This window comes from Hippichthys cyanospilos, chromosome 10 (assembly GCF_059441005.1).
Source record: "Hippichthys cyanospilos isolate Australia breed blue-spotted pipefish chromosome 10, RoL_Hcya_1.0, whole genome shotgun sequence".
Classification (NCBI taxonomy): domain Eukaryota; kingdom Metazoa; phylum Chordata; class Actinopteri; order Syngnathiformes; family Syngnathidae; genus Hippichthys; species Hippichthys cyanospilos.
Window position 1 is genome coordinate 15,790,043 of NC_142378.1, and position 12,431 is coordinate 15,802,473.

General features: G+C 39.2%; 1 protein-coding gene across 1 annotated transcript; it reads left to right on the plus strand.

Annotated features, from left to right (window-relative positions):
• Positions 1-1,414: 1,414 nt before the first annotated feature.
• Positions 1,415-11,879, plus strand: meltf (melanotransferrin). The gene is made up of 16 exons (XM_088425675.1): positions 1,415-2,323; positions 3,472-3,626; positions 4,439-4,538; positions 4,930-5,115; positions 5,199-5,355; positions 6,343-6,410; positions 6,515-6,699; positions 7,252-7,417; positions 8,490-8,635; positions 8,704-8,800; positions 8,882-9,076; positions 9,171-9,324; positions 10,360-10,427; positions 10,505-10,692; positions 10,805-10,997; positions 11,102-11,879. The coding sequence occupies exons 1-16, from the start codon at positions 2,281-2,283 to the stop codon at positions 11,161-11,163; spliced, it is 2,163 nt and encodes a 720-aa protein (XP_088281801.1). The 5' UTR covers positions 1,415-2,280; the 3' UTR covers positions 11,164-11,879.
• The last annotated feature ends 552 nt before the right edge of the window (positions 11,880-12,431 follow it).

The window sequence follows — 12,431 nt, forward strand, 5'->3', positions numbered from 1 at the left end:
GTGTATTGGACATTGGACTAAATTTCCCTTAGGTGTGATTGGGTGTGTGAATGGTTGATCGTCTCTCTGTGCCCTGCAATTGGCTGGCAACCAGTTTAGGGTGTCCCCCGCCTGCTGCCCATTGACAACTGGGATATGAACCAGCAAGCCAGCGACCCTATTGAGGCTAAGCGGCCGTAGAAAATAAATTGATGAACGAATGGAGTATATTATGTATGACCTGTGCTCAAGCAACTTACCTCGGAGGCTTGATATCAATATTCAAACCACATATTTCTATTGTGTGTACTGTGAGAATAAAAGCATTGCTGTTGCATTGTGTTATAACAAAAAATATGAATTGTATAATGACTCTGCAACTTTTCACTATTTCATGCCCTACTGAAGAAAGACAAATAAGGAAATGTCACTTTCATGATGGCGTGGCATGTTGGATGAGAGGTGTTGGGATGTGGAAGAATTTGGACCCAAAATCCAGGAAAACTGGGAAGCAGGTTGCACTTGGAAAAAAATATTAATTTAATAAGAAAATAACGAAAGGAAAACAAAGTTGACGAATGAATACAAACTAACAAATAAAAACTCAGAACTATATTTAATAAACAAAATAGTCAAAGACTAAAACTCCCTGAAACGAGCAACAGAACAAAACTACAGGAACAATTCGACAGTAGACAATAGGAGTTAGACAGTAAGACAATTTGACAAAAACTGATAGAAAACTGGAAATTAAATACACTCACAACAAATGAGACAATACAGAACACCTGGACAAGAAACAATTGGAAGAGGGAGCTGTTTGGCCAATACAAAGGAAGCAGGTTAACACAGACTGGTGGACACAATCACACTGACAAAAATAGACACAAGGTGAACAAAACATGAACTTAAAAATGTAAAAAAAAAAATTGTAAAAAAGCCCCCAAAAAACAAGAAAAAAAATAGAACATCCCAACAACAGACAAAACACACCAAAACACCACCAGAACATGACACACTGAACCTGTTAAACCCATAATGATGAATTCTAGCAAATGTAGGGATACATGTAAAATGTATGAATATTCATCCCCCAATCCATTTATCTTCATGAGTGTACCTGGCTTGCTGGTGCCTATCCCAGCTGTCTTCGGATAGTAGGCGCTGGACATCCAGGACAGGTTACCAGCCAATGACAAGCAGCCATTCACACTCACAATTACACTAAAGGACAATTTAGTGTCCAATACACATACATGGGTGCCTGGAGAAGACCCACGCAAGCATGGGGTAAACATGCAAACTCCTTACAGGAAGGCCTGGTCAACCTGGAAATGATCATGGGACATCTGAATCATGTGTCAAACGTGCTAAGCAGTCTTCCACCGTGCCGCCCAAAATCTATGATTAAGGACATGTAAAATCCCGAAAACAACTTTTGAATAATAACACGTTTAAAGAAAAATTGTATGATTTAACCTCTAATAACATACAGTAGTCTTTAGACAGCGGAGTTGGACATTTGAGACCATTTTTTGCACTGGTGTGTACGCGTGCAAATGTATGAGCACTTTTTATAAGACTTCCGAGTTTATTATTCCGCTAAGTGCTTCTGACATGAAAGCACTTCATATTCACCTCAGCCCACTCGAACTGTTCTGATATAGTAAAGATGAAATGTGAATTTTGAAAAGCAAAGTCAAATTGTGCTGCCCCTTCCCACAGTGTGAGTCACTATTAAGTTTCCAGCAGTCCGTCTGCGCATTGATGTGATGTGTGTTAGGATCTGAGTGTCCACTAGTGGAAAAGCCCCAAAGCCACAGAGAAGAACGCAAAGGTGAGGTTTGTAAAAGACTTCTCTGTTCACACTCTGCTCTGCAGCTAGGCAACGGTTGGCACTGGGAGGTGTGTGAGGTGGAACATTTCTTGTAGTGTTTTGAGTCTTGTGATTTTTGGTGAAGGAAGTAAGCGGACAGGAACATTCACTTTGATTATTTTTGTCATTTTCTTTAGGGGGTGTTTTTATATTTCACTAGGCTTGGTATTGAATGGCCATCTATTTATTTGTCGCCGTGTCTTCTTAGGCTTTTTTCACCACAGTGTTGGAATAAACCAGACATTGTGAGTTTTGCAGCCACTTCTGTTTCACCCGTTACAACGCAGTGAAATTGTGCAACGTCATTCCTGAACATCATCTCAGAACTTTGACCCGGGTCACGGAGATAAAACCTGCACTTGGACTAAGTAGTCATCAGAGAAGACTTTGACACAAGGAGGGAAAAGACATACGTGATCATAACCATGTGGAGCACGGCGGGAGTCCTCGTCTTAATTCTACATGCTGGTAAGTGATACGTTAATTTCAGGGTTGCAGTAAAGATTAAAGGCAGGAAAATTAATCATACACTGCATTTGTTAATGAAGATTAAAGCTAAATTCTAAAAGCTACCCTGTGGTGAAAACATTTTATGATGTTACAAATATAACCTGATTATTTTACAATATACCTTACAGTATATTATATATATTCTAATTTCCATCAGGCATTGAAAAATAGACTATATATAGTCTTCTAACCAAGTCAAATAAATTTTAAGTGAGTTGTCTGACACTTGCCTAGTTGTGGAACCAGAGGCTGGCAAAAACGGTTCAAAAGAGAAATTGGGGATAAAAAAATGCTTGATTTTTTTCTGCCAACATTTTTAAAAGTTTGGTACTTTGGCCTGAAACTTGAAGTCAAATTAGCATTTTGCGGACCACATGCAATGATGTGGTGGGCCGGATCTGGCCCCCGGGCCTTGAGTTTGACACCTGTGCCCTAGAGTGCCAGCCGATTTTGAACATTTTCACGCATCTTTCAAGGCCAACAGAATATTGTATTGTGTGACTATGTAGACATTGGTGGTATCATATGAAAGATTGGATTCCATTCGTTCAAAAAGAAAGTAAGATTCTACCTTACTTCATTCTCACTCATTTTCACTCTTTGAAAATAGGTCATTTGATTGACACCAAGGAGAAAAATCCTCTCACATATACATTTTGACACAAATACTTTTTTTAGTAGCCTCTGAAACATCTCAAAAGTCCTTCGATAGAACAAAGTGAAAATGTGTTTTTGATGGCAAAATAACTTGCGTACGTACATAACCACATTACAACAGAGCTTGATTGGCTTATAATTAAGAGGAGCACTGGCCGCGAGTGTTATCAATCCATTCATTTAAAAAAGAACTAATAAGAATTCTTGTCACTGGCACACAACCTATGAATTTTACACGACAAACATTCTCATCCATGACTGAAAGAGTTCATTCCAATGTGTTGCCATCTTATTGAAGCTAATTGTGTAATAATCAAAAAGAATTACCATTGTGATGGTTTTACCATAATACCAGCATGCTAATCCCTTGAAGTCAATATACTTGGCTGAGAAAACATTCTCTGCAAATTGAATCAACTCTCATACTTGTTGTATTTCTTTCTGCAAAGTGTGTGGTCAGAGCAGCATTAGGTGGTGCACCATCTCGGACGCTGAGCATAAAAAATGTGAGGACATGTCTCTGGCTTTTGCCCAGCAGTCCATCCGGCCATCACTCAGCTGCGTCCGCGGGACCTCGGTGGAGAATTGTGTGCAGAAGCTCCAGGTTGGATATTGATTCATTGTCATACTCTAGGCTTTGATTAAGGATCGACAAATTATCTGCGCAGACAACATTTTGACGAATATCGACATTGAACTTTTTTTGTTTTTGTTTTTGTCTCTCTCCGCTGTCTCTGGTCCCTGTGAAAAACTCAAAATTTGCTATGTTGGAAATCACTTGTTGCTTAGCTCAAAAAAGCAGTCAAAAACAAGGGAAACTTCAGGGAAATTTTAATATATGTTTTTTTTGTATTTTTACGTAACTATATAAGCTTTGCCTCTGACAGGAAACATCTTGTTAAAATAATAAATAAAAGTGTAACATTTCCATTACGATTAAATTTTGGAACATGTTGAAATCTTTGGAGAGCTGTTGTATTGATTTTCACTTCTTTTAAAAGCTGGTGACCTTTGTGAGGTCGCTGCACTTTTTGTAAGAATTTCAAAATAAAACTCTTTTCGCTCTAAGTGTAAAACTACAAGAAAAACCTTTGATGTTTTGAAAATGTGAAAAGTTGTTTTAACGCCCATGCTAAATGGCGTTTCAACTTTTTTTTTTTAATTTGGTACTAATAGTGTCTTTTATTGCACAACAATATTGTTTCCTATTATGTTTTATCGACCCTGTCAGTAGCTTGAATCCCACACTTTTGAGCAACATTCGTAATGATGCACCATAGTGACTGCCTCTGTAATTTTAAGTGAATTGTATGTGAAGTTGGCAACAAAGAAATTTCATTTCAATTCATAACCTTTGCATTAAGTTTGGTCCACATTGTTCTTGCTCCTCATTTTGTTTCCTGGTTTTGTCTTTAGGGAAAAGAGGTTGATGCGTTGTCCATGTTTGCCCCTGACATCTACAACCTGGGAAAGACCGTCTCATTCAAGATAGCTGCCAGTGAATCAAAGGCTGATCGTAAGTTCATTTACCTGCTTGTCTTGAACACTTCAATGGCTTCTTATCATTTTCATAGGCTCAAAGTATAATTTGAACAAGATGCACTGCCCTATTTAATAGTTGTGCTCAAAGGAAGCACATGACTGCAATGAAAAGGTAAAGAAAGGGCACAAACTGGATCCGTACCAAGATTACCTGACTAACATTTTTATCAACTGATCCAATGAAAGGTGAAAAACTGCCATCCATCTTAATAACTGGACTGACGTTTTCACTATTTGTTGAATATTTCTATTTGTCCTTCATGTTGTTTGGTAAAATTGGCCTGAATCATGCAGTCTGAGTCATGCAGTTTACAGTAAATGCTTTTCCGGCTTTCACAGTTCATGCTGCGGTTTTTTCTCCTCAGGTACTGGGGCCTCTTACTTTGCGGTTGCTGTTGTGAAAAAGGCCAGTTCTAGCATCAACATTAATAACCTGGCTGGGAAAAAGAGTTGTCACACTGGGAAAGGCAGAAATGCCGGATGGAATATGCCCATCGGATTTTTGACAGACCAGGGCTACATGTCAGTCATGGGCTGCAACTTCTCACAGGGTAGGAAGTTTTCGTTGTTAGAAAGCGCTCGTAAACATGCCCGAATATTTATTCTCTGTGTGTGCATGTGTACGCTTGCTCAGGTGTGGCACAGTTCTTTAATAGCAGCTGTGTTCCGGGAGCAAACGAGGCCGGCGATCCTGCGTCTCTGTGCCAGCTGTGTGTTGGCGATAGGAGCGGACAACACAAATGTGAGGCGAGCAACAACGAGCTATATTACAGCTATGAAGGAGCTTTCAGGTAATACTGCACCTCTGCAAATGTAAAGTGGCTTTATAAAGAGGATCAGTCATAATCAGGATTGATATTATTTTTTTATGTCACAAAATACCTGACGAAGTTCAACTAAAGCAATATGGAGCAAACCAGTGCTGTCAAGTAATTAAAAAAGAATTAAGCTGTATAATTGATTGATTTAATTCATCTGTTTCGATTTCAAATCATTCTGAGGACAACCCTCAACCATTTTAAAAAAAATATTTAGATACATATTGCTATTGGGGCAGATCAAAAGATTGCAATACAAAAACATAAATGGCCTCAGTCATTTATTTACTTTAGTATATGCAGCTGTCACCATTCATCTTCAGTTATATTTGAGACTAGTCCAAAGTGCTGGCCGCAACATTTAGTTTCAACTATCAGGAGGAATGCTGGTGTTTATTTTTTATCAATCTCTAAATAATTAGAAAAGGTCATTATGCTGGCTCGCTACATTGCTTCTAAGTAAGTAAATTATTCCTTACAATGTATCCCTCTATCTAAGAATGGTTAATTTACCATTCATTGGGACCAGTAACTCTTACATTCTCCTCCATTTTCACATCTCTCTTCTGCTCCTGAACTTGCCCACCAACTGACAACAGGAGCCAATCAGGTTAAGGCAAAAACGATGGCACTCAAACAGGGAGTGATTGACTTTGTTTTTGTTTCGTTTTGTTTTAGAAACTCCCAAGAACTCAAGCAGACCTAGCCAGATTCTCAAAAAATATCAAATTAATCAGCACACAGGAAACATGAAAGGGTTAACAATGACCATAATGTGATGTTTGAAAAAATGCTTTAACTACGACTAATTGATCACAATTAACCTGTTAATGTGACACACCGCAGGCTTTTAGATGAAGCCTCAATGCTAAATTGTCCTCTGGTGTGAATGTACTACAAGTGAATGTTCATAGATGGATGGCTCCCTTTCTGAACCTCATCTTTGATTGATCCCCATAGGTGCCTGGCTGAAGGTACAGGAGATGTAGCTTTTATCAAACATACTACAGTTGAAGAAAATACTGACGGTAAGGACACACTTTATTTAATCATGCTAGCGATATCATGCGGACAAAGTATTGAAAGACACCATGAGTGACTTGGTCTGTAACCACTTTTTGTTTACCTCCAGGTCATGGCCCTGATTGGGCACATGACTTCAAGTCATCAGATTATGAACTGTTGTGTCGTGACGGCAGAAGACTTCCTGTCAGCGAGTGGAAGACTTGCAATCTGGTCCGAATCCCAAATCGAGGCATTGTGGTTGGAAATCACGTCACTCCCTCCGTGGTGTTTAACATGCTTGTCGAAGGACTGGTAGGTCCAAACACCTCCACCTTTCGCAACCACAGCAGCCTGAAAAATGCACAGATCATTTTATAAAGCAATGTGTTTGGCATCCATATTGTTTGTTAACTGTATGTGATATTCGGAAAAAAATGACTAACTTGTTACTGTGGGCGTGTCAAAATTTGGGTTATTGATGAATATTTCAAATTTGCTTAATGTCTTCTGATTGCACTAACTCAAAGGAAGGCAAACACATCACAAATACAAGCTGAATACTGATGGGTCATGAAAAAAAATAACCCAAATAGAGTGAAATAGCCAACCCAGTACAGGGTCCAAAAATGGCTGGGTGATTTGTAACCAGTACATTTTGTTGATGATTTGACCCAGCATATCAAGTCAAAGACTATGTAACTTTTTATAACTGAATATGCGGAAATTAGAATCCCTTTAAGAACAATTATGCACTCGCAGTATGTTATAATTTTAAGTGCTGCTTCAAAGGATATTTACTCTTCTATGATATAATATAATGGTATTCTTCAAGTCATTTCATGAACGTCTCCTTCCAATTTGCAGGAGAAATCTGGCTTCGCCATGTTTTCCTCCAAGCCTTATGGAGCTGGAGCGCTGCTCTTTTCTGAGTCCTCCGTCATGTTTGAGAGCGCCGAGAATGATGACCCTAAGAAATGGATGGGTCAGCTCTATTATAATGTCATGAGCGCCATGGATTGTAAACCACAAGGTACCTGCCCCCTCTTGTTTGTATTTCAAACAGTGTACAGTACACTAAATCAATAGCTGGGAGAAATGATTACGTACACCCACTGCCCCGCAAAATCAATGCCAATATTCCCAATGAAGTCACATTGTTGTTGTTAATGTTAATGTTAATGTTTTTGTGGCTATATTTGAGTCGCAAAAAAAAAAAAAAAAAAAAATCAAAATGAAGGCGCAGGTGAAGAGAGAGTGTACTGTACAGTAGCTTCATCTGTGATCTGTCTCAACCATCCTAGGGGGAGGAGCAGAAAAAAAGATCTTTAACCCTTTTGCACACACTTTGCAAACCATACACATCGCATTTTTTGTCCTAAGTTTGTAAATGCTTTTAAAGTCGTAACAGTTCAAGTTTTTTATGATTTTTTTTCTTTCAACGACTCAAATTGTTCAGTGGCATCAACTCTATCCATACATATGTAGGTTAAATGTATTAACACCCACAAAAAAAGAAAAATGGTATGGCCTGTCATAGCTATTAACTGGTCTCTGCATCCACCTACTGTCTTGAGATGAAACACAAGTAAACAAAGAATTTTCTGTTTGCTGACGTAGATTGACCATCGTCAACAGAATGTTGCAAAAATCGTAGGAAAATCAATGTCATAAATCCTATTAAAATGCATCTAAAAAATTGTAATTATAATTGTTTTATGTGGTCCAAAATTTGGACAATGATTATTTTTCTACACTGAATCTCTCACATCCAGCTGCAATCACATAGAAATGTCAGGATCATTGCATTTTGAAACCTTGCCTGTTTTTATCATCTGCTGGAAATTTCAGCTGCCTAGTATTTTTTTCCCATTGATTATTTTATAATATCATAAAATATTCCAAGGAATTTCCATAATTTCTAACATAATGTCCCAAGGGTTACCTTTTTTTCCCCTCAATGACCTTAAAAAAAAGTTCACAACAACTAATACCTAGAAACTATGTAGTTATGAGTTCCAACTACCAAATCAATAAACATACCTGACGCTAAAAAAGCTTCCAAAGTATCTACCGACTTACCTACCAGTTAATCTAATCAACAGAAAGCTCTTTGCGGTGGTGTGTGCTCTCACCGGGCGAGCAGAGGAAATGTGCAGTGATGGGTTCAGCCTTTCAAGGTAAAAAGCTTACTCCAGCTGTCAACTGTATCTATGGCGACTCTGTGACCGACTGCATGGAGAAAATAAAGGTAAAGCGTCGTTTTGGAAAGGGCCGACAAGTGTCCGACAAAACCCAAACGCGCCACTTCCTTCTCAGAACCACGAGGCTGATGCCATCACTCTGGATGGAGGTTATATCTTTACAGCTGGCAAGGAATATGGCTTGGTACCCGCTACTGGAGAGAGCTATACAGGTATACGGAAGAACCTGAGTGGAGCATAAAGACATACGGTTAAGGCGCACCGCAGACTGACAAAGTTTGACGTTCCCTCAGCGGATCGGGATGGCTCCAATTACTATGCGGTTGCGGTGGTGAAAAAGACTAGCTATGACATCAGGAGTCTTGATGATCTGCAAGGCCGTCGCTCCTGTCACACGGGATTAGATCGCACAGCTGGTTGGAACGTTCCTGTGTCAACCTTGATAGAAAAGGGCCTGATCAGCCCTCAACATTGTCAGATTGCCCAAGGTCAGTGTCTTCGATAGAGGTAAGAGATGGACTCAAAGGAATCTCGTAGTGCACTAATGTGTGAATAATATTCTTTTCTTCCCATGGTAACTAGCGGTGGGTGGATTCTTCAAGCAGAGTTGTGTACCAGGTGCAAATCAGCCCGGTTTTCCGAGCAACCTGTGTGACTTATGTGTGGGAGACAGCTCAGGGCAAAACAAATGTGAGAAAGGAAAGGACCGGTACGATGGATATGACGGTGCATTCAGGTAAAAAAAAAAAAAAGAATCATACCAAACGTAATCTTAATCAGCATATTTGACTGCTTTTCTGATCACTGAGTATATGTTCTGAACGTGGACAAACTGATTAGAGCCTTTGACTTTATTCTTTGCTCATGCCTTCATAGGTGAACTTTTCTCAGCTTATTCTGACTTCTTTTCACTTTCCCAATTTGTTCATGTCAGGGAAAATGAAGACACTAAATTGTCTATAGGTGTGATGAATCCTAATGTGGATGATTTTAGGTTGCCAGGTATGAAATAGTGCCTGTCAAGTGATTACACAAGTTTGTTTCACTGAACTAATTCATCTCTTTGTCATCTCACATGAACATTTCCAAGAAAGAGTTTTTTCTTTCTTTTGAATTTAGATACATTGTGTTATTGTGGCAGATCAAAATATTGTGCAGCTGTAACCATTTACCTTCTTGCTGCATTTGAGACTAGTCCCAAGTGCTGTTTTCTTTTGTCAATCACCACACAATTACTGTAGATAATAACATTAAAATAACACATCATCCATCCTGTCCATCTCACAGATGGTCAAACTTGGGGTGTTCTCGGGTTTAGTTTGGCATTGAGCTTTGTAGTGGCTTGCTGTACTGTATTAGCGTCTTTGTTTCTATTGTTTTCTGTGGTTGTAGTCACAGTTGTGTGCTTTCTATTTATGTGCAAAGCGAAACGTGATAATTGCTTCAGTGCGCATTTATCAAAGTCCCTGATGGGATGTTTTTTTGTTTTTTTTAATGTAATTTACCATTCATCTGACCCACACCTTTTTACATTTTCACATCTTTCCTCTGCTTCTAAATTTGCCCTCCTACTCACGACAAGAGGCTATCAGTTTATGTCAGATAAAATGAAAGCCAACCAGTGTCCATTAGAGAATAAGAATGAACGAATGTGATTACAAAAATAATAATAACGCTTTGACTATAGCTGTACTTAATTGGTCGCAATTAATCTGTCTGTAACTCCAACATCAAATGCCTATTTTTGAACAAATATAAATGTTGTATTCAGGTGTCTGGCCACCGGAGATGGAGATGTGGCTTTCGTCAAGCATTCAACTGTCTTCTCAAATACCGACGGTAAATGGAGAGCCTCTATCACGCAACTATTGCGTTTGAAAGGCATGCTCACATGAAATGTTTGTGCTGTAATCTAGGGAACTCGGGTGAAACTTGGGCCACGGATCTCCATTCCAAAGACTTCCAGCTGCTCTGTCCTCACGGGACCAAAGCTGAAGTCACTCAGTATAAATACTGTCACCTGGCGCGTGTTCCCGCTCATGCCGTCATGGTGCGGCCCGACACCAATATCCATGCAATCTATGGACTCCTTGACCGTGCACAGGTGCGGGAGAAGACATCTTGCCTTGTTCCAAAAACCCATTTTCAAATGACCTTTCCGGTTTCATCAATTTCATTATCATTTGAGCTTCACTTGTTTTGTTTTTTCTTTAAAGACATATTTCGGGAGCGACACAGGTACAGAATTCCGGATGTTCGACTCGCAGAGATACAACGGCACAGATCTTATCTTCAAAGATTCCACAGTGCGCCTTGTGGGCGTAGGTGACAGAAAGACCTACCAAGAGTGGCTGGGCCACAATTATTTGGACTCATTGATCAACATGGAGTGTAATGCATCTTGTGCAGGTAAAGATATTCCCACCACATTTCTTCAGATATGGATAATATTTTATGGTGATATCTTAAAATGGGATGGTTACGGCCGAAACGACCTTTTCCATGTCTTGTAGTGATTTCCTCGCTGTGGCTGGTCACCGTAGCCCTGTTCTGCTCCATGATGATGATCGCCTGAAAGTCAACATAGACAACTTGTCTTCCCGTTCCCTCCTCTTGTTTTGTTTTCTTTTCCTAATCCATTCATCACATAACACCAGTCAAATTAGGACACCGATTCCCATACATGTCAACTTAGAAAGAGATTCTAATGGAAAAAGAACAAAAACTATCTCTTGTCGATGTGAATGAAAATGAGTTTCTCTACCATTTTGGTTACAGAGGGCGGGCTGCCATATCAGAGTATATACTGCACTGCCACCTGTTACCTTCTCAGCTGTTGGTAGGCCGTCCTCTTTTATTTTTTTTCTCCAGTAAAGGCTTACTACACATCACTAATTGCCCTCAGAAAAGTGATCTCAACCAAAATAACATTTTTGCACTTCTGTCATGCAAATGGAAAGTCTTTAAAGACCCTTTGTGGATTTTGCTTTTGTGAATCTCTCCATCTGTACCTCCTGTTAATGGTATTATTTTTTCATTTAGAAGTATATTGACATGTATTTTCTTATACTCAGAGATTTATTTTTATATGATGTTCAGATGCCATATCAGTGTATATGTACTGACTCATACTGTCTGAAATTAGTGCATTCTTTCCTCTGAACAGAGATTTTATTTCAGTGTGAAATGATAAAACTGTAACTAATATTTAGTTGCCAGGCCAGTGAGTCTGCACGGGTATTAAAGCTACTCTAGTCTACTGTGTTATTCAAATAAATTCTGAAGCAAGCATTTGCGTGTCATATATTTCAGGTCACTTACGTACTTGAGACATGCAGCAGTGTTATATCGCTTTGAGACTAAAATCATGAACTTGGATGGCGGGATTACAGGATTAACACAACTGCTTTTTGTTGTTGATGTTTTTTGTTGTAAGAATCTATGTCACACAAACCGTGTTTGAACTGGTTAAAAAAGAACAAAAAACGAATTGGTTAGTGTTTCTGTCCGGAAATCATTTCTTCAATGCTCAGCACTAACCTAGTGTGCTCTACAATGGCGCGGGCTTCATGTTATATGTAAATCAACAGACGTCTGGCTAGACTTGCGTTCAGGCCGAGAGCCCAACAGCTTTCAACAGCAAATTAGTAACCATAAGTATCTAGTCTTAAAAATAGGGCCGCGTTAGCAATTTAGCACAGGCACGATCAGTGCAAATAACATCAGCCATGACAAAGAACTTGATTTATTAAAGTAAATATCAGCAATAATGACTACTGTTTTGCACTACTGTGATTGGCTGGCAACCAGTCCAGGGTGTCCCCACCTTCTGCCCAAAGACAG